Source organism: Hippocampus zosterae, chromosome 20 (genome assembly GCF_025434085.1).
Source record: "Hippocampus zosterae strain Florida chromosome 20, ASM2543408v3, whole genome shotgun sequence".
NCBI classification, from domain to species: domain Eukaryota; kingdom Metazoa; phylum Chordata; class Actinopteri; order Syngnathiformes; family Syngnathidae; genus Hippocampus; species Hippocampus zosterae.
Genome location: NC_067470.1, coordinates 260,485 through 286,191, shown reverse-complemented (window position 1 = coordinate 286,191; position 25,707 = coordinate 260,485). Strand labels below are relative to the sequence as shown.

Genomic DNA, 25,707 nt, shown 5'->3' with positions numbered 1-25,707 from the left:
CATGTTTGACTGCACGGTAGTCAACGAGCGCAACGCTTAGTATTTGGGATATTTCAATCTTTTATTGTCGAGCTTCATCGAAAAAATGACTTAAAATTCCAAACGGTGATTTAGCTTGAATATTAAAAGCATACGGATGTATAGTACGGAAATGTCCAGTCGTAACGAGTGTGAGTTTACAAAGAGAGTATACAAGTCATTCAAACATTACCGAGGAAGTTTCCTTCATAATAATTACTTTTGAGAGTTGAGACTACAGTCCTGTGAAAATAAACACACTTGAGCAAATTTAAATTGTTTATTGTGATATCTACAGTATGCATACCTGTCAAATTTTCGGAGCGCCAACCTGTATAAACTACCCCCAAAAAAATCCGTATAACGAGCAAAAAATCCTTAAAACATACCAAAGCATTTTATGTCAAAATAACGGCACAGAACACCCCCCCACGAAATGTTCATTTGTCGCGTGTGGGAGTGCAAGTGCATCCCCACTTCCCCCGCCTCATTTGAGGAAAGTATCGAGCTTCTTCTTGATATTGTCAAAGGAGTCTGTCCCCATATAATCGGCCTGGCCTTGCTCCCATTTCTGCTTGCGCTCCTCGGAAGATGGCCGCGGCGGCGACAGGCGGAGCGCCGCGGCCACGGACGCCAGGCTCTCCTCCGTGGCCTGAGAAAGACGGACGGGGAAAAAGTTACCCACCGGTCCCATCTCAAAACACTTTGTCAAATAATTCATAACAAATAGCACAAAATGAACGCCGCGGAAGCGCCGGTGTGAAGTCGCAGTCAAGCCGACAAGTTTGCGTTGAGCTTCTTCCATACCTGCGCACTCCAAAAAGTAACCATGTCACTGTAGGGGAACTTTACGGGAAAGGAAGGGACATCATCCAGCACCAGAAATGCATAACAACAATCTTATTGACATCATCTGTTGTGACTTGGGGGCAGGGGGGGTGCACCGCGTAGTGTTACCTCCAGGGTGCATTCCGAGTGGAAGGGCCGGTCTCCATATTGCTCCTGTAGCATGGGCACAACGCCGGCGGAGTACAAGGCCCACCAGTCTAGGAGGAAGGAGGGCTGCGCGCCGCCCAACATCCCTTTGGCTTGGGCGTCCAAGCCGTAGCTCCAAGGTTTGCTCTTCCCCAGGAAGTGAACCACCTTGGCATTGCCGCCGTAGCTGAAATCAAACCGGCTGGAGTCAACGGTGGGGGTTTTGACGGCTGTAAATCTTTCCCACCCTGTTGCCAGGAAAACCAAAACCTAGAGCTTGTCAATGAGGTTTATTTCTGAAGTGCGGGGGGGGGGGGGGGGGGCAGAAAAGTGGGCACACAATGACCCGGCTGAGTGATAAACATAAAAGGTCTTTAAATAAACGGCTCTATTTGGGGATTTGCTATCAGCTGTCGAGGTGGAAACCCTATCCGGAGTCGCGGGCGTCCCAGTCCTCATCTCGCCCCGAACTCCAGGTCACTGCGCGATTAGCAGCGCGTGATTTACGTACGCGCCGTCACAGCTTCCGCAGCCTCTTTGCCGGAGTACGTTTTTTTTTTATGTCTTCCTACGCCGCAACTTGAAACAGAAGGGCTTGCGTCCTCTTTCCGCTATGTAGCCAATGAGGGCGACAACCCAGGTCTTTTACTGGCAACCCCCCCCCCCCCCCCCCCGAGTGCCCGCCCCTTGACTGCCCACTCCAAGTATTCAAGGCACCCACACCATGTCAGCAAATGGCCGAGACACATACTGCTTAAAGGCTGGTAGGTACGTATAAATGGCGATGCTGCTGAGGTTGTAGATGAAGGGGAGGTGTTTTGAAATGTCAGCCGTGGCCCAGTCGCTGAAGAAGCCGTTCAGAACCCCCTGGTCTCCCCCTGAAACGCAAAGGAGACAATCGGCAAATGATAGGAGGACTGTTAGATTGTTGTGTTGCTGCCATCAGTCCTGACCTTGGGTCTTAAACTTGATTTGAAATTGTTATTTGTTTTCAAATCTTGAAATGGCCTCTGACCCCGTGTGTCACTATATCTCGGGGTCAGCAGGATGGAAGTGTTGAGGCCCTGGTAGCTATTCCATCCTGCGACGAGTATCTTTTCAACATATTGCGATGTAAAGAAGGTAATGGGCCTTGATTTTGACAGCTGTGAAGCTAAGCACTTTTGAGCAGAACAAGCCGAGTTCTTCAAAGTCACATTTGCGTTCAAGTAAGTTTCCAGCCACTCCCGAGGTCAAGGGCTTTGCTGAGCAGGTGACGTGCAGAGACTTTTATCTGGGGGCTTTTTGTCGATTGGCATCTCGAAAATGACAAACAATCGGGCCCAAAGTGAAAACATCCGAGCGGGGCGCACCCCGGATTTTTGATGAGTTTTTCCCATTCCTCACGGTTTAATTGCAGCTAAGATGTTTCATGACTCATTTTCCTTCATATAAAACCCAAAAAAAACAAGCACATTTACACTCAAGGCATCTGTTAAATGCCAACGGGGGTGCGTCGCACACTTTTAAAGATTATCATGGCTATAATGTCTCCTTTTGTTAATTGCCCTTTACTCCATTCTCGGAGCCATATACAAGTTCCCGTCGTGAAATATTCCGCAAATAATGCTTTGGAAGTCATCAAGCGAGGAAGGTAGTTAGCTGGGGCGTCTTAATTGACTTCTGTTGCTTTGGAAAAGTTTGAAGCGCATCGTTTCATCCCTCATTTGCTTTATGGCAATGATACCTAGTGCAGTTTAGCGCTTGCTTTTTTGTTTTTTCGAGACAAAATAACATCATCCCTCAAGGGATTGGAAATGATTCAGGTAACGCAGCGGCACCGATATTCGCAGTCCACGCCAAGTGCACGGCTGACAAACTATTTTCTTCATTAACGTTCCTTTCCAAGAGTGCTTGGCAGGCCATCCGCTCCTGAGTCCGACTCACAGCTGACTCGGCTTACTTAGGCGCGATGTGGAAGACAGTTTGAACTCTAACCTGTAACCCGAAAACCTGATAAGCTGTCCGCTGTCGTAACAGCTGTGCCCGGAAGGGTTAAGGTGCTCTTTGGTTCACGTTGTGCTCGTTTCTCATTCATTCATTCATATTTCACAGACGCCATACTTCTCGGAATGGTGTTGCCACGAACGTTTTACCGGAAAGGAATTTTTGACTTTGCTCCCACTTTCAGACGGTATTCTTCTAATGACCATCAGGGGGCAACGAGCCAGTTTTACGACCACTTAAAAGACTTTGCTAATGCGTTTGTGCTATGAATCATTTAAATGCAGCCCCACGTTCCGTTTGTCGATAATGCTCCTATTTATAGAAAAGTAGTTAGTAAGCAGGAGATCGCTTCAGGGTCCAGCCGCCTCCGGACTGATTTGGATTCGTCCAAGTTGAGCGGAACCGCCGGTGGGCCCGTGAGGAATTTGAAGACAAATATCCCGTTATTTTTTTACGCTTGTTTGGCAAATGTAAAGTATTTCTTCGGGCTTTGTCCACACACTGCATGCTAACACTTTAGATACGAATGGTCGACCGTCGCTAGTTTGACAAATCCGAAAATATCAACAGGCTAGTAAGGTTGGGTTTTTTTTTTTCCCGCTTGACTTGCATAAGATGCGCGTGCCGGCTTACCGTCAAAGCTGCCGTGTTGTGTGCAGTACTGAAGGAGTTTGTCATAAGTCTCCACAGACGGACGAAAAACAAACACGCCCGAGTTGAAGCAGTCGGGCCAGCCGGGATCGGGGGCGGCTGACAGTTCTTCTCTGTCAAAGAGCTCGTCTATATTGCAAAGTACCTGAGACGTACACAAACAAGCGGAAAATAGCCTCACTCTGCTTTTTTTTTGGGGGGGGGGGGGGGAATTTAGTGGCGTGATTCTATTTGACGTGTCTCACCAGAGTGTCTGCATCCATGAAGACGCACTTTTGGTAATGGGTGAGGGTCCAACAGTGGAGTTTAGTGAAGGTGACGCCCAATTCGGGCCTCTTCAAGAGCGCCAGGTGGGCCGCGTCGCCGCTATCTAGCACATCCACCGCTCGAACCTCATCGAAGATCCTCCTCAGCACGGACCTGACGGGGTTTCGAAGCGTCAAACAAACGAGGCGCGAGCGCCGGTCGGGAGAGGACCGGAGCTGCCTTACCGGCACTGTTCCGACACCTGGGGCCCGATGAGGGCCGCCAGCTTTTTGGAGGTCTTGTGGCGGCGCAAGGACTGGCCCAGAACCATGGCTCCCTTGGCGTAGCCGTCATTGGTCGCCAAGGTCACAAAAGCTTGCTCTGTCAAGGAGTAAGAGACGCACCTTGCGTCATTGGACTTTTTTTGCCAAGAGTCGCATGCGCTTTTATGTTGAGATGATGTGCTGCAGGCTGTTTGGCCAGGCCTCCCTCCTCCCACACCCCCTTTTTTCCTATCGGTCTATTCAGCCAAACTTGAGACACGATGCACTTTCCCCCTCCGATTTTTAAAACGGCTAACGACACTCTTTGGTCAATACGGCCAACAGGGATCAAGATAGACACGTGCATTACCGGTAATTAGAATCAAACAACAAAGTAAAAAAATAAAATACAAAAAGCAGCATTTAGAAGGATACATAATACATTTCAAAACGGCTCATTCACAGGCATTTCTTTTTTTTCAGAAATAGGCGGTTCAAAGATCTACTTCCGATTTCCTAAAAATCTGTTTCTGTAATATAAATGGATGGACGGATGGAGCTGCTGGAAAACGAGTGATGGGCAGTTACAGTCTGACGATCACTTTGACATTGTGATGAGTGACAGCGAGTCACGTTATCTCAACATGAGCATCATAAAACGTGATACTCCAATAGAAATGCCGCTCGCTAAAGCCGCTGTTAAAAGGATGTCGGATAGGGAGTTGTTGTTGTTGTCGTTGTTGTTCCTACTTTGGGATGGTCCCATCAGAGGTTGCCACAGCAAATCAGGGCACATGATTTTTTTTTTTTTAATGCCAGATGGCCTTCTTGACACAAGCCCCCCGTTTTATATCCGGGCTTAGGACCGGCTGAGGCGGGGTAAAACAATAGCAGACAATATTAAACGGCAGTAATTCATATTGCTGACCAGGGTCCACCCTGTGCTGTTGAGACGCCCCTTGCTGTTGGCGCCCCCCGCATTAGCCAGGACATTCCGCATCCATTTTGTTGCAAAGGATGACGAGAAAATATTGAATAGAATTTTTTGTCACATGTGCCAGTACCATATTTATGTATGTATTTATGTATTTTTTTAATGCGATTCAAGATTATTCGTAATTTATACGATGTCACCCCACTGTTTTGCTATCAACTTTGTCCGGCGGGGATTAAAATCTGAGAGGAACTCAAATTCGCAGGATATAATGTCACTGATTTGCCTCGAATGTTCAAATGAATGCAAAATGAAGTTGCATTCGATTAGAGTGAACACCAATACAAGTTTGACGTCGCCGCGCCGCGTTGTGACGCTCGCACGAGTGATGACGTCACGTCACCGCCCCAAAATACCCACATTTAACTCATTCGGGACCGAGTCTGAAAAGACGTTTAAAAGCGTCTTTGGGAGTGACCGAGTTCATCTATAAAGAAATCCCGAATCGAAGGCGCGCGCACGTGTTCGGCGTGAAAGTGACGATATGCTGCCATTTTCACGGCATGTAAAATCACTCCGTCGCTCCGTTGACATTTTCACGTATAAATTCACCGCTGTGCTAATATATTAGAAGTCTCGCCTCTCGGGCAGTCTCGCGGTATTTGGAAGAAAAGCCGCTTTCCGTTACCTGTCATGACCGAAGGAAGAAAGTCCAAGCGACGTCGTCGTCGTGAGTGTGCGCGGGCGCACACACTCACACACTCAAGGCAACTTTGGCGCACCCCCTCAAGGTAGCTTTGGCGTGGAAACAAAAAGGAGCGACGAAAGCGTACCCGAGTGCATTTATAGAAGCGGGACAGTGGTCAGCATCATGTGACCGGGGGCGGGGGGGCGGGGGGCTGTGTCTGTCCACTACACTACTTGCTCTCAGCATGAGCGTGTACAGGCGCGCAGCGCGCGCACACACACACACACACACACACACACACACACACACACACACACACACACACACACGCGCGCGCATTCTCTCCAGGCCAGGGGTGTGCGAAGATGAATGTGTGCGCATGCGCATGAGGCACTATTAGACTGTGAGAGTTCGAGATCAGACATAAAAAGGTTGACTTTTGACTGAGATATTACATTGACAAGGGTGGGGGCAAGGGAGTGGAATACACTTGAATTTAAGGAAGCTATTTGTTTCCTTCCATCCTTCCAAATAATATTTCATAACACGGGTAGTTGGAGCCTCTCCAACGAACGATCACAAATAATACTTTTAGTAGATAAATTGTTTAAAAAAATACAGAATAATTAAGCAATATAAAGTGAGGAAAATGGAAATACTAGGCAACAGTAATGCAAATGATGTCGAATGACAGCTGAAATGAAGCTAAAGAGCTTTAATTGTCAATTCTCTGGCAGATTGGAATGTGTGTAGTGCTTTGAAAAGATTTGAGTCATGTTGCAATGTTGGACGAGGACATTTCAAGCAACAATGTCGCATAAACATTGAGGCAACCTCGATGTGATGCTTTAGCGTCATCTCGTGGACAGTGAGCGATACAGTTTTTCAATATTCAACCATAATAGCGCCAAAGCGCATTGGCCTACGGTACCGGATTAGGTTAGAAGACAAAAATCGCTCCAAACCAGCCATCAAAAATGTCACTGCAACTGCTTGATGGCCAAATTAATTCTGTCATCCAGCAGAAGAACGCGACATTCTTCTGCCTGCCGCTTGCCGTTAATGGCACGGATACATAACAATGATACATTCTTTGTGAGACAAAGCAGCAGACACTTGGGGATGGATCATTGATTTTATTGCTGGCACTCATCTTGACATTCTGTCAAGCACAGCAAGGAAACATGGCGGGCGGTGACCGTTTCCATGGAGATGGCGACGAGGTTGGGGGAAGCCGGAGAACCGGTTGGCCGGGGTCCCGCCGGGCTTCTCCGATCCGGCTCTCTTTTTAATAGAGGTTCTTCTGCACATAGGCGGCGATGTACTTGACGGCCAGCATGGTCTCTTCGCACGTGGGCTTGATCTGAGACTCGGGCAGCAGGAAGCCGTAACGACCCGTGTCACGCAACTCGAAGGTGAAGGAGTATTTGACACCCAGGTCGTAGGCCCAGTCGTCGGAGCCTCCGGCGGCGGGGTCTGAGGGCATATCGAGCGGCAAAGGCCATTGAAATATTTGCTCGTGGGATGCAAATCCATTTCAGTTCGATAACGAGGCCCAGAGCCGAGTACAGCGTAGGAAGTGATCGGCAAGCTTGAAGCAAAGTCAACTTTCATCAACGCTTGTCAGGAGATTGCTCGCATGCAAGATTACGCCGTTGGAAGTGGCGTCAAAGCCCTATTCAAGGCGGGACTTGAACTGTGTCCAAATGGTCTTTTGTTCCTTTTCTGATGTGTCTATTTTGGAGTTTTGGAGTTTTAGTCATAGACCTCTCGCAGAAGCGTGTACATGATGGAGGTAGTAAGAGGCGGCGAAACTTGACTGTCACTCACAGATGGTTGCCGCACCGGGTCCACTGGTGTAGCGGGTTCCGTACAGCCTGCGAAGGGCAGCCGAAGCTCCCTGAGCGATCTTCAGCTGCAAGACGGTGGACAAAACACATTTCTTGTTTTTTGCATTCTTCATTCATTCATTCATCTTCCGAAGCGCTTCATCCTCACTAGGGTCGCGGGGGGTGCCGGAGCCTATCCCAGCTGTCTTCGGTTAGTAGGCGGGGGGGACACCCTGAACCGGTTGCCAGCCAATCAGCCTGCCATGCATGTCCGTTTTGGAACGTGGGAGGAAACCGGAGTACCCGGTGAAAACCCACGCAGGCCCGGGGAGAACATGCAAACTCCACGCAGGGAGGCCGGAGCTGGGATCGAACCCGGTACCTCTGCACTGCGAGGCCCATAATTATTATTATTATGATACTACCAATTCTGATAGACCAGGAGACCCTTTGAAGCCAAAGGTACCTCCATTTCCGAGCGGGATTGTCGTTAAAATCGAAAGACCGACACAGTGCTGTGAACTCAATCCAGATGAGAATGGCAAACGACACACGTAATATGCACACGCAGCGCATTTTTGCGGAGATTGTGGCGACACCCGGCAGGAAATGAACTCAAGGCAAGAAATGCACGCTCGGGAAATGAAATCCCTCGGCTGTGAGACTTCTTTGTCTCCCTTTAAAGTGTCAAAAATGACCCGCGAGGAGGCAGACAGATCCGTTCAACGTGAGCGCTAAGACGCGTAGCCAGTGTTAACCAACTGGATCCTCCCAGCTGAGAGCCAAAAGACGAAGCGGGAGAGAACAAAGTTCGGCAGCGCCATGAGGAAGCTCCTACTGACCAGCTCGCTGTGGTGCGCCGCCAGGTCGTAGGTGTACGAGTAAGGGAAGAGCAGCAGTTGCGAATACGAGTGGATGGTGATGTAGGCCTTGATGGCCGACTTGTTCCTGCGGATGAAGTCGGCCACGTTCTTGACCTCGATCTCGGACTCGGGTTTGTAGCCGCAGAAGGTGTCGCTGCAAGGGTTGCTGGAGGCTCCGATGGCTGAAACAAAGACCCACATTTGATGTCTTTGCACTAGAAAGTGCGCGTCAATGCAGTCGTGGCATCATCAAAGGAGCAATACAAATACAGTCAAACTCCTCTATAACGAAACCTACATGGGCGAAAATCCCACGTGGAAACATGTTTTATTTTTCTTCTTTGTGCCACCGCTATTTTTATTTTTATCGCTTTGGCCTGGGGAGTCAAGTTCTGCATTCGCTTCAATGATATATGGCGCCATCTAGCGTCCCGAATAGGTATAACGCCTCGACCCCCAATATAAGACGACCCCCACTTTTTCAGTCTTATTTCAATGCAAAAACCGCCGTCTTATATCCGGGCCAATACGGTAATAAATTTTTGAGATAGAGGAAGCAAAGTAAAAGACATCGATGTAAGTGAAAGTGAAAGCGGATTGTAAATGTCACAATTTCCTTTCTGCACTGGCTATATGAAGTGTCCAATAAGTGCATGTTTGTACTTATGCACGTGGTGCAAGAATACACGTATACGTTTTGTGTGTGTTTACATCGGAGATGAAATTTCTCTCATCCTCATCCTACTCACTGCACCAGCCAGCGTTCCAGTTCCTGTTGGGATCAGCTCCAACGCAGCTGGACCCGGACCTCCTGGAGCGAGTTTTTCTCCACATCCTATTCTAGAAAGCATCAAGCGCAAACGCAGTCGGTCACGCATTTCGACGTGAGCCTCGCCGACGGGGTGTGAAAAGCACATACGCTCTTGTGGGTGTAGTCGTAGCCGTCAATGTTGAAGACCGGAAGGACGTAGACGTCCATCTGGTCGAGGAGACTGGTCATCTGAGAATCTTTGCCATAGGTGGACAGAGCCTGAGGACGCATGACTGTTTTTAAAAATCATCTCCATTTTCAAATTTGGCTTCCTAGATCTCGTACCTCCTTGACAAACCATTGGCAGAAAGCGGGGGAGATCCACTCTCTGGCGTGGATGCCGCAGTCCATGAAGATGGCGGGCTTGGCCGAGCCGGATTTCTTGCCGAGCTGCCGCCGCAAACAAACGTCGGCTGTAATCATGTTGGACACCCGTCGGATGATTTGTTGATTCGCCGGATACCTTCAGGAGAGTCATGGGGCGTCCCTCGTATGTTCTCCCAATCACCTGTCTGCTGATCAGACTCGGGTTGGAAGAGGAAATGGATGCGATCCATGAATGGACCTAAAACCAAACGTGGACGTTTAACCCCCTCATGCAGCGGTCGCCAAACACGAAGGAAGGAGGAAGGTGGTATCTCTTCCAGAATCAAAAATGGCTTCTTACTTCGGAGAGTGTCGATGCAAAGACAAGGCAGGTGACTTTCTCTTACCTTATCCCAGTTGTTGTACTTGGTGTAGCTGTGGGTTCTGGGCGAAGCCTCGTTGTCGGCCTGCTCCTCAACGGCAGCCTGCAGATCGTCGATCAGGACCCTGTTGGAACGTTCAACCAACCCCCCCGACCCCCCGAAAGCCGTTTAGACGCACGCCGCTCATCGGGCTGAAGACGAGGATTTTCTCCCTTATACAAATACAAAAGCCTTCTAGCATGAGCGTAAAAGGAACTGAAACAAAGCTGGGTAACCTTCTGGTTCAGGAAATGCTACCCTAAATCCAATTTCAGACTCACGCAGTCATTTGAGCCTCATGTCGCTTACTCGTGTTTGATGTTACTCCGCAGCAGCATGGTGTGCACCATATCTTGGTACAAGGCGGGGACGCGGATGTCCACGTCCATGTCGACGGTCACCAGCTCGGCGCTCTCGGGGCTCCAGAAGTCCATCTGCCAAAAGTAGGACGGCGTTGAGCGACACCTGCGGTCTGCCTCGTGTGAAGGTACGTCAGGAATCCAAGGTCTACCTCAATGCTTTGTGCCAGGTCCTTGATGAGGGTGACGTGTTCGTCGTAAACCGGTTTTAGACGCAACACTTGTTCGCTTGGGGGTGGGAAAAAATGTGTTAGTGATGCAACAGGCCCATCTGTTTTCCTCATTAGGGTTTGAGCGCGTGAGTTTGGAGCCCATCTCGGCTGATTTTGGTCAAAGACATAAACCCTGGATTGGTTGACAACCGATCACAGGGTACTCCACACAGGTAACACCAAAGTCCGGAAAGTTCTCCGAGACAGGCGTGCTCCCCAACGGACTGTAAAACCTGCCTTTCCGAAGATTCTTGTACTCAATTTTGATCGGTATTGATGGCAAAATACAGAGAGAGAGAGAGAGAGAGAGCTCTCGGTATGATGCAGCGCAGTTCAGCGACAACGCCCATGATAAACCGTGTCACAATGGGGGTTTAAACCCCCCCCCCCCCCCCCCCAAGTCACTCAGATGCCAACTTTCTTGTTTGCTGGCACATGGAAAATGGCACGACTCGGAGCTGACGGGAGGCTAATTGAACTGGATCCGATGTTGACGCCACCGTGATGGATAGCAGGCGGTTGTCACCGTATGCGCTAGAAAGCCCAAACTATGATTTGCTCAGCGTGTCTCGCATCATATTGCCGCCCCCCACCCCAACACCCCCGAAAAAGAAAAGTGGAATTGTCGTTTCATCAGAAGATAGGATAAGGTTACCCGTCGAAGCGAGTGACGTCGGCCGATGCCACGGCGACCAGTCCGAAAAGCACGAGGATCCTCATGATGGCGAGTGAGGCTGACGTGGCCTCCTGACGGCTTTTATAAACGCGGGCTGGACCCCCCAGCCCACCCCCATCCCCGCAATCGGTGGCTGCCATGCGTAAGTCAATCATTAATCAACTCCGGGGGTTTAAACTTGCAAGGTGCACATTTTTCCGCAATGATGACATTTCACGATCAAACCAGGAAGTAAGAACGATAGAAACGCGTCCACTTTAATGTTCCTTATCGATTTTTATTCATGCTGTCACATATTCACAACTGTACACGCAAACAGTAGAAAACAATCTATCAACATATTTAAATAGCACAAAGACAAGCGCCCACTTCAACATTTTTTTGGTACGTCTTGTTACCACCGAGAACGAATGACGTTGTTTGACGTTAACATGACGAGCACACGTTGGACAGCACAACATCCAGATAGCATCCTCCAGATATATTTCGATATTTCTATATATATATTTTTTTAAAATGCCGTACAGTACATTTAGGCCATGTTTTTCACATGACTTTTTTCCGTGCCGCTGCTGAAAAAGCTGAAATTCGGGCAGCTTGTCTTGAGAGTATGTTTTGTAAGCCGCTGAATAGCATGCGCCTACAGAGCGCAAGGCTACAAGGGTTTCAGGTCGTAAATTGTTGGCCGCGTTTGTTTGCTGTGCGGAGCAGGGCGAAGAAAGACCACTCTTATACCACCTACCACCACAGAATATTTTGGAGTAATCGGGCCTTTGCTAACTTTAATTACAAGGGAGGCAAAGGATTAAGCGCTTCGGAAAATGTTCACATTTGGGTTCATTGTCTGTATGGGTGCATCCCACAAGGGCGAACGTCGATTTCTTCAAAATAAAACTTGAGACTGTCAGACTAGCACGCTACAGGACCTCAAGTCTTGGCGTGCTTCAGTGCTTGGAGCGTTGGAGGTTTTCCAACCACGGAACGTCTTCTTCTTGGGTTTCCCCCCTGGTTTACTTCCCCTCCGACGAAGCCTTGCTCTTTAGGGCCGTCAGGCTCAGGGCTTCGGAGGCCCGAAAAGACAGCGCGCTCATCTTGGAGCTGATGCTCGGGTGCGTCCCGGGGGCTCCGCCGGGCGAGCAGCGAAGCAGCCGCTTGCAGTTCTTGCGAAAGTTGCGTCCGACGAAGCCGTAGACGATGGGGTTGACGCAACTGTTCAGGTAAGCCAGGCAGATGGTGAAGGGCATGGCGGTGTCAATGATTTCCACCACGGTGCAGTTCTCCACCAGCGTGAGTTGGGTCAGAACCTGCAGGAAGTGGAAGACCTGGTGCGGCATCCAGCACAGGAAGAAGGCCAGGACGGCGGCGGCCAGCATGCGCAGGACCTCGTCGTCCCGGGATCTGGCGCTCTTCTGGATGTTCCTGCCGCCCACCAGCGCCCGTCCGATCAGGCAGTAACACGTGACGATGATGACAAAGGGGAGCAGAAAGCCCAACAGGCTCTTCATGAGGCTGATGGCCAGGCGCACGCCCTTCAGCCTCTCGCGCTCGCCGGGATTGGACGGGTGCAGGACGCCGCACAAGGTATTGTTGGAGTCGGCCACGTTCATGACGTCCCGCGTCAAGGCGGTGGGCACGCTGAGCACCAAAGCCACCAGCCACACCACCACGCAGGTGACGCGGGCGTACGCCGCCGTGCGCAAGCGTCGCGAGCGCACCGGGTGCGCGATGGCCAGGTAGCGGTCGATGCTGAGCGCGCTGAGGAAGAAGGTGCTGGTGTACAGGTTCAACATGGCCAGTCCGGCGCTGCTCTTGCACAGAAATCCCCCGAAGGGCCAGTGGTAGTCCATGGCCGTAAAGGTGGCCCACATGGGCAGCGTGATGAGGAAAGTCAGGTCGGACACGGCCAGGTTGAGCACGAAGATGTTGGCCACCGTCTTGAGCTTCATGTAGCAGAAGATGACCGCCACCACCATGCTGTTGCCCACCATGCCGATGACAAAATTGACACTGTAGACGATGGGCACCAGGGTGAAGATGATATCGTGATTTCCCGACATGCCGCACGTCAGGTTGATGGCCTTTGTCGTCCAAGTTGTGACGTTCTCCATGTTTTCCCCACGACGGCTGCCACAACTGGTGAGCAGGCCTTGGGCCAGAGGCCTTTTTGCTACTCCTAAAAAGAATTTGAAAAAGAATAATGTCAGAAAGCGCCTGAGGAACCTTTAGATTTTTATGGAATCTCTTTTGTGCATTTGCATTTTGGGGTCTATTATTTTGTGTGATGCTAGGTAACAGCTAATAGCAGAGCGGCTATAAGTACGTTGCCTTCAGGAAAGTCAGCGCCGCGATCAGCAGACCATGCGGTACTTGTACCTTTCGTATCTTGAAATTTTCTTTCGTAACAAGAGGTGATGTTTTCCTGTCGCGGCGTTTCGTCATTTGAACATTTCGTATGAAGAAACGTTCGTAAGTAGAGGCCCTATTTAAGAATTGTTTGATGTCGTGGCATATGCGTCGTCTTGGTTCAGCCTAAAAACCAGCCACTTCCATTACTCCAATTTGCTTTGCTAAATTAGCTCAAGAGCTAATAACAGCTAACTTAGCATGTGCTGTTTGTCGGTTCACATCGTTAGCTAATATGGAAGGAAGTTGTTTTTAAAAACGTGTCCGGTTATCCGCCGCAAGTCACCAAACCTTCTTCTCTGTAGGAGTACTACGCAAGTCAATAAAAGAGGGAAACTCTTTTGAGTGTGAGTACTATTGCCACCCCTGGCACCAGCACGGCCCATAAACGCTAAATCCACACGAAAGCGCTCAACCCCTACGCACGAGCTCATTACAGAGCCCGACATTAAAACCATCCTTACGCTTTATGCTACCTCGCTAAGAGAGTAGCCTGTGAAAAAAAAAAAAAAAACAGATGTTAGATGCCCTTCCGTTCCAAAAATGCTGCTATTCAGATGTTCAACGTCCCGTCTCCTCATTTAATAGTCTCTCGGCTAATGAATGGCGACGATGCGTCCATCTGGGTGGACGCTAAGCCCCCGGAAGGAGAACATCATTCATCAATCACTGCAGAATGCAATTTCTGTACAAAGTGCACAAAGATGCTGGAAAGTGCCGAGGCCGCACTGAAATTTACAGGATAAGTCAAAATAGCGGAAAGATAAACAATACAGCAAACTTGATGAATAATGATACAAAATTATTTTCAAAAATGCGCACATTTTCAAAGACAACTATTTTTACACTTGAACATACTTATGTATTTTCTTAATAACCTTAAAAATGAATAGAAAACTATTACTGTACAGCATTAACATTTTGATAGAATTGTAAAATGAAGTCAAATGTGGAACAGTCACACAAATGTGTCAAATTCTTTCTCATCAGGGTAAAAATGTTTCTGTTTGTCCGTGTTATTGAAGTTATGTATGCTTTAGTGAGCAGATGGTGCTTTTGTTTAAAAAAATAATATTTTTTTTTTTTCCAGGGAAGCAGCATCAATGATTTTGGTTCCAATTCAAGCCCTGGTGCGTTACGGCCTGCGCAAAGCTACCAAGCTCGGCTAAGCGGGCCATTAAAACACGGAAGGTATAAGAAGACACGTTTTAAAAAGCTCGCCTCGATACGTCGTGCCGCAGCGTGAGAACTTCTAATCAGCGTGCACCTAAACAAACAAGACGGCGGGGATTCGGCTCTCTGGAAACTTTTTTTTTTCCTTTCTTTTGCCCGGTGAGAAAATCAAACCTGCATGTGGAGGAATATTGGCCTGGGGGCGAGCCTTTGCTTCCATTTTTCTGGGGAAGAGAGATGAAATTAAACTGGCGTTTGATTTTAATGGCTCTGTGAGCCTCATTAGTTGGCCGAAAATAATACTTGCACACTTGTGCAGCATGCGCAAAACAAATGATCCACCAAGAACAAAATGGGCTAACTCCATTTTTTAAAAATGTCATTTTGTGTGAGAGTGATTTAGTTTTGTCTGCCACTAAAAGTTTGGTGCAATAATGCCCAAAGTCCAAGCATCCGTCAGCTTGAACAAAGATCATAACATTCACTCATGCTAACATTCGGACGCACTGACACGCAAAATTAAAATAAAATAAAATAAAAAAAAGCTGAGTGCAGTAATGGAGTGCCCCTTCTATGTCAACATTGGAACTAAACCTTGATTTTTTTCTTTCTTTCTTTCTGACACTTAAACTCGTAAAAATAAATAAAAAGACGTAGCCCACTGTAGTTGTCAGCAGCTCACTTTATAAAGCTGCAAATTCGGTATTTGTAACTTGGGAAATTACAGCCGGTGATTAATAATCTAAAATAATAAAACAACATTATTATTTTTGTTACATAAACGAGATTAAAATGCAGGCCTTGTGATCCAAGTGCTTTCCAATCGACAGCATTTGACAATTTACTCTGAGCTGAGTCTTGCCACAAGATGGCGGTCTTGGTTCAAGATACTACACGACGTCCGTGGAAACGTCGAAAAGAATATTTCCAAGTTCAAAATGACAACGGCCATTCATTCATTCATTCATCTCCCGAGCCGCTTGATCCTCACTAGGGTCGCGGGGGGTGCTGGAACCTATCCCAGCTGTCTTCGGGCAATAGGCGGGGGACACCCTGAATCGGTTGCCAGCCAATCGCAGGGCACACAGAAAAGAACAACCATTCGCACTCACACTCACAACTAGGGACAATTTAGAGTGTTCAATCAGCCTGCCACGCATGTTTTTGGAATGTGCACCCGGAGAAAACCCACGCAGGACCGGGGAGAACATGCAAACTCCACACAGGGAGGCCGGAGCTGGAATCGAACCCGGTACCTCCGCACTGTGAAATCGACGTGCTAACCACTGGACTACCGGGCCCTCCACAACGGCCATTCATTTTCTTTAAATGTGAACACGTGACACATCTTGAAGAAAAAAATCAACCAAAACATTCAATAATTTGCAATACCTTATTTTCTCCCTCAACCAGTAGCAGCGATCTAAAGTTAGATTCTATTAACTTGACACTAGAAATTGTTGATTAAAATGACGTTTAAAGACTTTGTCACCATTCGGTTTAGGGACCAACAGGTGGCACTGTAGGGCTCCCCTGGCAGTTGCACACCTGTTGCTCATAGCTAATCAGGCCTTTAAAAGGACTCCTGCCCGAACACTCAGTGTTGTTGTTGCTACTGTCATGTGTTGTTTGAGTCATGTTTTGCTTGCTGCTATGTTTTATCTTCACTCATGATTTTGTTTGCTACTTTGGACTTTGTTTGCTACTTTGGACTTTGTTTGCTTAGGATTTCTGTGTTTTCTGTGCTTAGGTTTTCTGTGTTTTATCAATACACATCTTCAAATACACCCTGCTCCTCTCTCCTGCCTGCTTTTTGGGCTCCACCACCACCATGCAACGTGACAGACGTTACATAATAAAGCATCATAAATAAATAGCAAAAATGAAATTATTAGTCAGTGTCCTCTTTTGAAAAAAAAATAGAGCATCTTTAGGCAGTGCGTATAGTGCAGCATTCCACCCGAGCAATTTTATCTTCCCTCTTCTCCAAATGTTCCAGCGACGTTGTTGAGAAACAACAAAGCGTATCAGCCGCGGACGTGACGATTGTTACTTGTGGAAGACGACTTGGCACTACCAAGCGTAGCACAATGATGGGCTATCTGGCACGCTATCCTGCGCAGGCCCGGCCGCCGCACGTCACTGCTTTATTTACTTGTTCCCAATGTTAATGATTAGAACAGCTGCATGTATAGCCGCAGGTGGGCACGTGGCCCATATGCGGTGCCTCCGAAATGTCGACAAATGCCAGGTTTTGGGGATGCCTAAAAAATATAATAACCTCATGTTAAAAAGAAAAAAGCAGCAAAACAAGAACCGGATTAAAAAACGGATGAAAAGACGAGGGATTTGCCCTAATGTGTGTATGCATATATATATATATTTTTGTGTGTGACAATACTGATACTGGAATTTTCACACAACAAGGATCATGCAAAATGTGATACTATTTGGTCTCTTTGGGCTTCATCATAATTGCAAAAGATCTTGGCATCGATCTTGGTTCCTCAAAGTTCCTTTTAAGGCAGTATTGTGTGTTGTATCTTGCAGGTGTTCTTAATTAAATGTCCGAACGTCGGATTCACTTTTGAGGCATTTCCGACAAAGTCTCTCGTTTCACGGACAATTTATGATACGCGCCTATGTAAATAATGTTGAAAACGTCCCACCATGTTCCCCGTTTATGATTTAATGAGAATTTCAAGTGTTTTTCCATGAAAGAAGTGCGCAAAGGCAAACAACAAAGTGTGACAGACGGGAGCTCGGAAGCGGGTGACTTTTATTATTTTTTTTAAACGGCGGAGATATGCCAAGATGGCACATTACAGAATGGCCACCATAAACCCAGGGTGACCGCAAAACAGGAAGGTAAACATTTCGGTCAAGGCTGCATCCTCTAGGGATGAAGCGTAAAGGTCAAGCAAGGCTTTTGGTGAACAATCAAGACAGGAATAGCAGGATGTTGGCGGTAGGTGGAGGTCGGGGGGGATTTTTATTCGGACAGAAGAGCCATTGACAGCACACATTTTTTGTTTCAGTACAGTGGCTTTCAAAAGTCTACACACCCCTGATCAAATGCCTTTTACAGCCAGTCAATTTGAAAACAAGCTCCTCCCAGGATCATGGCAAGTTTGTGTTCAAGTGAAACCGCAGCCTGGCTTCCAGTGAGTACCGTAAATAAAAAAAACATGTTTCCCATCAACAGAGATATGCGAGCCTGCTCTTGGACTGCGCAGCGGCGCCCGCCTTGCACGCGCAGCCCGTCTTGCGTGCGGGGGGCTGCCCGCATAGACAGCCAAGCGTAATGTGGGCTTGATGGAGTTAATGATTGATAGCAACAGAGCATCATCACGTCGGCTTCCTCTTGACAGCCCACCTATGGAGCGTGACTGTCAGGCTGTGCAAGACGAGATCCACAATTTTGTCTCTTTGTCGGAAATGCCTCAAAACGGAAGAACAATCATCACAATATTTTGGTCTTTTTGTCAAATATTAATAAAGTCTACCTTGGTCAAGGTGTCAATTTCTTTTTTCCCCTTATACAGTCAAAAGGATTACGCTCATGTGTATTTTTTGTGGCAAAAGTGGTACGTAATATCTTTTTGGGGAAAACAATGTAGTCTTTTTAAATAATCTATAGTTTGATTTTTTTGATAGTTTATGTATTTTTTTAATTTTTTTAGTGAGGATTTTTTTTGTATTTCCTAAAATTAGGGAGCTTTTGTCTTTTTTTTCCCCTGTGTGGTATTTGTTGATTTTTCATTTAATTTGGTATTTTTGAATGCTTTAAATATTGTTCAGCATTTTGTTCTAATGATTGTGTTTTTCCAATATTTTGGTCCCCCCCTGTGTTCTTTTTTTTCATGGAAGATGAATTCAATAGAATGAATTCATGACTTCCTGTTCATGACCATTTTCACCAGCTCCCTTTTTTAAACCTTCTCACTTCAGATGAGATACAAGGGTCGCGGGGCGTGCTGTCTTGGGACTTGGGATCGACGTTATTGGCTAGAAGATTGGATGTAACAGAGAATCCGGTAATTTTTCAAAACAAAACATCTTTTAGATTCCAAAATGAATAAAACGGATGTAATGTACAGGAAGTTCTTTATTCTTTCTGTGCGGCCTGGTACCAAATGACCCACTGACCGTGGCCTGGGTTGGGGACCACTGGGTTAAACAATGACAGACAACTTTCCCTACTGGCCCGCAGAACACGGCCATACTCTGAACTGGCTCACACCAAATGATCTTAACATGCACAATTTTTTTTGGGGGGGGGGGTCAGGGGGGGATGTGGGAGGAAGCCAGAGTCGAGGAGAAAGCAGCGGCAAAACATGCGTGCACATTGAACCCACAAGCCAGACATAGCAGACAGACGTATAGCGACCGCAAAATCCGGGCAATCTCGGCATGTAAATGTGGCTGACTTACTGGAAATGTGAAAACTATCATCGTTGTACATCATCACCCTAATCGCGAGCGTTGCAGCGGACAATTCTTTTTGTCTCCATTTATTTTATGGAGTCATTGATGAATCGGATGAAGAACAACAAAAGTGTTTATTTCCATTCCTTTTCTAAACTAATGAGGACATTGTATCAAACTTGAGAGAAGCCCAGCATCAATGATTTAGGATTCGGTTACCGGATTGGTACATGTCAAAAAAAAAAAAAGGTAAAGTGTTTTTCAAAGTCAAAGCAGATGCTTGCAAATGTTTCATTTGGAGTCAATACGAAGATGCCTTCACGGAGGACGACAGAAATATGAGCAGATTTGCTGGCAGGAGGCTGAACTTGCCAGGATTTTGGCCATTTCAAAATAAACAATGGTTCCAACGTCTTTGGACTTCTCTGACTTTCCTGCTTTTCCTTTTGAATGTCAAATAAGCAGTATTTTTTTTCTTCTACCGTTGTTTCACCCTTTCACGCACCAATCACGATAACCTGATAACATGATAAGCCGTCCACATTAACAGATGACACGAGTGGCTCTTTTTCCAAGTTCCCGAGCAGCCCGTCTCCCAATGCGAGTTTGAAAAGATGAGGCGAGGCAGAAGCTCGCCTCCGACAAGCTGCGCCGGCATAAGCCGGTGGGGGCCCTTATTGACATTTCCCCGCTCTTCCAACTCTCGCTTTTCCTCCTTCGCCACACGCGCGCTCTCACTCGGAAATTATGTTTGGAAAGTGACGATTTCATCAGGCCACATTGGAATTTGCACCTCCCCCCCCCCCCCCCCCCCCCCCTTCCACCTCCGCCCGCTTCCCTCATCCTCGCTTTCCCCGCTATTATTTCCACGTGAACTACTTGGACAAACAGCAACAACAGGTGGAAAAGAAGCGCTGTGCCAATTTAGCCCCAATTCCAAATATCCTGAAAGTTCCTATCAAAGCCAGCTGATCTTTACCTGAAGTGATGCTGTGAGATCGGGAGCCCACCAGAGAGAGAGAGACCACCGCCGTGCGCCACCGCTCGCCTCTGATTCCACTTAACTGGCGCGGCTAGACGAGCAGGAATACCATCCGACACACACCAACCGGGACTGACCCCCCCCCTACAGCCCACCTCCTATCCGCCCACCCCCGCTCCCTTTCCCTTGCTTACACATACACACGCAAGGTGATGAATGAATTACACTGGAGCTGTTACGCACTCACATTGTGCTGACCCGTCTCCAGCGCACACAAATAAACAGAATCTTTCACAACAGCAACTCTCCAGCCTCTCTTTGGTTCCCTCTCTTCATGTCTGCTTTTAATCATCATCATCATCATATGAGACCTTCTTTCCCCCGATGGTTTAAAAATCAGCACTTGGTTGGAGATATCATTTGTAAGCGGTTGTGTGTCATCATGGGACCGACAAGTTATTCCATTTAATGCAAACTAAAAAAATCAAAATAAATCACTCCAACTAAAATTGGGAAAAAAACTAAAACCAAAATGTTTTTTTAATTCAGGCCTTATTTTAAATGACCGTATTTTCCACACTATAAGGCACACCTAAAATCATTCCATTTTCTCAAAAGCCGACAGTGTGCCTTATAATTTTATGTGCCTTATATATGGATCAATATTCGGATTTCTTGGAGGTAGTATTTTAAATGTACTCTCAAGCGCCTTGTTATGGTTGTGAAAACTCCAAATAAATCAATCTGTATTGTATTGTATTCCCTTTAGCGTGGATGCAAACCCCACCGCAGCCACGATTGCTTCTTTTCTATGCACCTGACACTTGAAAACCGTTTTCAAATAGACCATTCATTGAAGGTGCGCCTTATAGTGCGGAAAATACGGTAGTTTGAAAATACAGCTGTACGAAACGTGGCTCCAAAGGCTCCTTCCAGGGCGGGTCGCTCTCTCGCTGGCTATTGAGGTCATTTTGGAGGAGTCAGGGCAGCGGCACGGTGAAACGAGTTGCCAGCATGATTGCTTCACAGCTCCGAGGTGGAGTGTTGGGCGTTTTTGCGTGTTCTCTCCATGTACGGCTTTTCTCCAGATGCTGTGGCTTCTCTCCGCATTCCAGAAGCACATTGAAGTCTCCAAGTTTCCACATGTGTTAATGGGTGTTTGTATCCGCCCCACCATTGACTGGCGACCGCTCAGGTCTGACTTCCTCCCAAAACATGCGTGTGAGATTCATACAGTGTGAAAAATACGGTGCTTTGGAAGTACATTTTACACATAGTACAGAATTTGCTGGAAAGAAAGAACGGCGCAGTCCCGAATTGCTTAGCTCTGGTGTTCAAGGCTCGAAGTATTTCCTCTCTCGGTCCACTCTTGTGCTCATCTTTCATCCATTGTCCCCCACCACCACCCAAAACGCCACAAATGGAAGACTCGAGCATTCTGATTGTGACAAGGTCTGTCATCGCTCCGTATAAATAGTCAATGCGCGCTCGCCCTGGGCCTGGGCCGGGCTATTCTAAGGGTGGAGCTGGGCAAGTTGTGTCCCTCGCAACAGTTCCACAACCCACAATAGGGTGAATGGCAAAAGTATTCCCACGTGCAATCTTTCATGCATCGGCGCTTTTCTTTCTCAAAGTGGTGAGAAGTAGGTCGCATGGGTCCTCGCCCTCGGGCCACACTGTCCCAAATGGCAGCGGCATAAATGGATGGTGATTGATGAGGCGTCCGTCAGTGGCCTGAGCATCGACAAATGAGCAATGAAAGGAAAGACAAACACGCACGACGGGTTGTTGGGTGGGGAGGGGGGGGGGGTGTAAAGTCACGGTCCGGCTGGGTGACTTTGGGGCGATCAGGTGTGACCGAGTCATCGGTTTACAAAGCCGACAGGTGACAGCGGGTCAAAAGGAGCGAGATGGGAGGGGGGGGGGGGGAGTGTAGGTGGTTAATTGATGCGGTGGAGGTGAGGTCTCTTCAGTCTTTATGCCCGTCATTCGTCAGGTCCAGCCTGAAACGCGGCAACTGAGCCATTTACACCACCGGAGCACCTCGCATGGCCTCCATTACGCCTGCCAATGAAGAAGGCCCTCATCGGATGGCGTACGCCTTCTCCGGGCTATCAAACAATGTGGATCCCACCCGGGAGGACGCTCAGGATGTACCGAGCGCTACATCTCCGAGAGGGGCTCTTCACAAAACAAATACTTCTCAGAGGAGACAGGATGTTGTTGCAATAGCAAGTGCGGCACACGACGCTGATTTTTACACCGCTCGGGCACGAGCAGAAACAGATGGCGAGCTTTTGAAGAGTCAACGATTGGGAGAAGCTTTTTTGTTTGTTTGTTTGTTTTTTTTCTCCTGGGGGATTCATTCGATTGATAATACGTGTTCGGCTCAACTTAGCAAGGTGTAACGTCATCCAGCCACAGCTTCTAAATGAACACCTGCAGCGGAATCTCACACATTTCAGTTACCATTTCCCTTGTAATGACTGAAACCATGTACAATATATCTCTAATTTATGAAATATGAGAATTTTACATTTTGGTAGAGATTTTAGCAAGCGTCACTGGAAGAGGACATGTTGGATTTGCTTTAGCGGGCCACATAAAATGATGTGGCGGGCCAGATCTGGCCCCCGGGCCTTGAGTTTGACGCCCGTGTCTGAGGTTGAATGTGCCCAGTAGTGTAGACGAGGAAAACCAGACCAGGATCACATCACTGGCACAGGCCAATCATTGCTCATGATCATGATGACTGACTATATCATATTTTGGAACTAACTTTACAAGTTTGAATTTGAATTCCATTTTTTTTTCTTTTGGTGGTGGGGGGCAGGGGGGTCATTTAGCATCATTAACAGGTGACGAGGACAAGACTTGAACTCGAGCTCCTGGCCGGGAGGCGCAATGGTTCTGCCGTGTTCTTGCTAATCAGATCCCGCTAACACGATTAGCGGTCTTCGGGCTTCAGCCGCTGAACGAATCGTCGATTACGGGCAGCGTGGGAAGCGGGGATCTTTTATTTTTTTTAATTTTTTAAATGCCACACCGTTTCCCTCGGCCACCTGCTGAAGGAAAGATGATAGCTTGCGATGTGTCACCACCACAAAGGGCTCATCTCCAGTAAACGCCCCCTCCAAACAAAAATAATCCTATGGCCGCATGTTGTTCCCCGGCCGTTGCAAGTCGACCGTTGGACCAAACGTGACGTTTTCTTTTCACACCTGTTTCTCGTTTGTTGCTGTTGCACAATCGGAGTTTTGCATTTGCGGCGAACTCGGATATCGTCTTGTTTTGGCTCTGACCGATGTTTTACTGATGAGCGTGTCTTCGGCAAAACTGTTTTGGACTTTTGCCGTGACCCCCATCGCCTGCAAAAAATGCATTCACGTGTCTTCACCTCAAGTTCTGTAATGTGCTTAAGAAAATATGAGTCATACTTTCGGGTTATTATTAGACGCGTGATACTGTTGTGGCGTTTGTTGGAAACAGTTTGCACAGCCTTATGAAAGTTTTTAGAAAACAAGAAAAACATCCTAAATACCTCGGAAATGCAACGATAAATATGACCAAAAAGATGAGTTGAAACGATCACACTGGGATGACTTTTAAAATGGGTTGTGAGTGATCCAGAGGTTATTGAATTGAATTGCATTGTGTTGGTGTGCCCAGGCAGTCTTGCTCTTGTCGTGGTTTTTGAAAGGAAACACGTTTTGAGCCCAGTCACGTTGGTCCCATTTCGTGCCGGCCAAGTGTACTTATGGGGTCTCTGGAGACTCAAAGTTCTTAACCGGCTGTCTCAGGCTGGGTGACAGGCCCCCCTCACCCCCCGCCCTTTTTTTCCACGCTCTCAAAAATATTGCCCATCCGATTTGAATGCAAATGGCAATGACATTATTCCAACAAAGTTGCCCGCCCCCTTTTTGGGATTGTTTTTTTTTTTCTCTTGACACCAGACAAAGCATTGAATCGGTGTGTTTTTCCCGACTCCCAAAGAAATAATATCCTTCTTGCTCTACAGATGATGCAAAAGGAAGTGCTTCCTCTTTTAGTCCAAATAGTTGGACAGTTGGTTCTTTGGAAATGAATGTTTCCAACGGTGTCATCTAAAATGAGCGCTCAAGTCTAATGGCTCCCATGTGAAGGTAAATATTCATCTTGGTTTCTCATATCGAGTTTTCCAGACAAGTCGAGGCCAAATATTTGGCGCTTGGAAGCGCACAACTTGGGTCCAAAAGTGACTTCAAAAAATGGTCCCGTCACATCAATTGTTTGACGGGCCCTCCTGCCGACTAAATTGTTTTAGCGCTTTGCTGCACTTGCGCCTCCGACATTCTTTTTATGCCATTGCTATGATGGCGGATACTGTTTCTAAATGCTCCAAACAAGGTTTTTCTTGCGGAGCATTCCGTCTTTTAGCACTGCCGCATGTCGGGTCCCATACGTCCCCGTTTTTTTTTGAGGGCGGAGTTTTAGGATACCCGATCCTGCCTGTTTACAGCGAACCTCCCGACAAGGTGAGCAACAACGGCACTCTTGTCTCCACATGGCCGCAACATATGCTTGATGTTGGAAGAATGTTTTTCTAAACGCACGGCCGCCCTCTCCACCCTCATAAATGTCCAAATGTTTTCACAATTTCTCCAATTTTCATACCTTATATAACACTTTGGCTGAATTCCAAACACAATCCGTTTCATATTTGATTCCCGGGTCTTTCTATAGGAGGACCATCCAGTGTGGGATGATACGCCACTACTACGACTACTACTTTAAATGGCCTTCTCACATCGAAAAACGTTTTGCATGGATGTATCTGAGTCTGTACTCGTACACGTTAAAAATACTCCAATACTGCGACAATTTACCAGCTTGATATCACGATGCTGCACTCCATAAACGTGACGTGCAGTTTGACAAGAACCGCTCTCGAAGATTAAAGCTGGCTTTTATGCCGGTTATTGCCACTGTGAAAATAACGCAAAGTCAATAGAATCGAATATTGCCGCCACTTAAAGAAATTGCAAGCATAAATCCAACGGCTTACGAAAGCCACCGTAGCTGTCAAATTGGCATCAATGTTGCAGCGTAACCATCGACAATAACCTAATATTCAAACACAAACGGCCCCACAATTCACGCGGAATTTCACCGGGACAATTCTCACAGGCATATATTCTTTCTCTTCCTCTCGTCGCGTGCTATAGTTCAAACTAAACTGACAAGGGCAAAAGCGGACTGCCGATTATGCGCTGCAAAATTGTCAGATGGAGAGGTGAAGCCTCGCCGCTTCCACCCGAGCAATTCGATTTGAACGTTTAAAGAAATCCAGTTAGAGACATAACTTGGAGCATAGGTGTCAAAGTCAGGTCCTGGGGGGCCGCCGCCCTGCATGTTTTCCGCGTCTCCCTGATGCGACGCACCTGATTCAAATGAGCAGATCATCAGCAAGCCCTGCGCAAGCCTGACGTTGAATGTGTTCATT

The 25,707-nt window shown here is 47.4% G+C and overlaps 3 protein-coding genes across 4 annotated transcripts; all 3 read right to left on the bottom strand.

The window, feature by feature from the left end:
• Positions 1 to 443: 443 nt before the first annotated feature.
• gyg1b (glycogenin 1b) lies at positions 444 to 5,919 on the bottom strand. Of its 2 annotated transcripts, none has more exons than XM_052054423.1 (7): positions 5,762 to 5,919; positions 4,122 to 4,257; positions 3,876 to 4,050; positions 3,613 to 3,775; positions 1,745 to 1,871; positions 976 to 1,180; positions 444 to 670 (listed from the first exon to the last, which is right to left on the bottom strand). In XM_052054423.1, the coding sequence occupies exons 1-7, from the start codon at positions 5,766 to 5,768 to the stop codon at positions 506 to 508; spliced, it is 978 nt and encodes a 325-aa protein (XP_051910383.1). In that variant the 5' UTR covers positions 5,769 to 5,919; the 3' UTR covers positions 444 to 505. The 2 variants fall into 2 exon arrangements, with proteins under 2 accessions (XP_051910383.1, XP_051910382.1); XM_052054422.1 differs by lacking the exon at positions 5,762 to 5,919 and adding an exon at positions 4,890 to 4,950.
• A 963-nt stretch (positions 5,920 to 6,882) lies between these two features.
• Positions 6,883 to 11,314, bottom strand: cpb1 (carboxypeptidase B1 (tissue)). Its single transcript, XM_052054412.1, has 11 exons — positions 11,219 to 11,314; positions 10,504 to 10,579; positions 10,302 to 10,426; positions 9,978 to 10,077; positions 9,728 to 9,829; positions 9,550 to 9,654; positions 9,373 to 9,483; positions 9,203 to 9,293; positions 8,433 to 8,635; positions 7,592 to 7,676; positions 6,883 to 7,237 (listed from the first exon to the last, which is right to left on the bottom strand). Exons 1-11 carry the CDS (start codon positions 11,281 to 11,283, stop codon positions 7,050 to 7,052), a joined length of 1,251 nt encoding a protein of 416 aa, XP_051910372.1. The 5' UTR covers positions 11,284 to 11,314; the 3' UTR covers positions 6,883 to 7,049.
• Positions 11,315 to 11,495: 181 nt separating this feature from the next.
• agtr1b (angiotensin II receptor, type 1b) lies at positions 11,496 to 20,462 on the bottom strand. Its single transcript, XM_052054420.1, has 2 exons — positions 20,223 to 20,462; positions 11,496 to 13,412 (listed from the first exon to the last, which is right to left on the bottom strand). Exon 2 carries the CDS (start codon positions 13,345 to 13,347, stop codon positions 12,250 to 12,252), a length of 1,098 nt encoding a protein of 365 aa, XP_051910380.1. The 5' UTR covers positions 13,348 to 13,412; positions 20,223 to 20,462; the 3' UTR covers positions 11,496 to 12,249.
• Positions 20,463 to 25,707: the final 5,245 nt, after the last annotated feature.

Excerpts from the sequence above, each read along its gene's own strand:
- cpb1 (XM_052054412.1), bottom strand. The coding sequence starts at position 11,283 with ATGAGGATCCTCGTGCTTTTCGGACTGGTCGCCGTGGCATCGGCCGAC. Across the intron at positions 10,427-10,503 it reads ACCTGGCACAAAGCATTGAG|ATGGACTTCTGGAGCCCCGA; the intron begins GTAGACCTTGGA and ends TACTTTTGGCAG. Across the intron at positions 7,677-8,432 it reads CGGCGCACCACAGCGAGCTG|CTGAAGATCGCTCAGGGAGC; the intron begins GTCAGTAGGAGC and ends ACCGTCTTGCAG.
- gyg1b (XM_052054422.1), bottom strand. The coding sequence starts at position 4,935 with ATGTGCCCTGATTTGCTGTGGCAACCTCTGATGGGACCATCCCAAA. Across the intron at positions 4,258-4,889 it reads TCTGATGGGACCATCCCAAA|AGCAAGCTTTTGTGACCTTG; the intron begins GTAGGAACAACA and ends ACTCCTTGACAG. Across the intron at positions 1,872-3,612 it reads ACAACACGGCAGCTTTGACG|GGGGAGACCAGGGGGTTCTG; the intron begins GTAAGCCGGCAC and ends TTTGCGTTTCAG.
- agtr1b (XM_052054420.1), bottom strand. The coding sequence starts at position 13,347 with ATGGAGAACGTCACAACTTGGACGACAAAGGCCATCAACCTGACGTGC.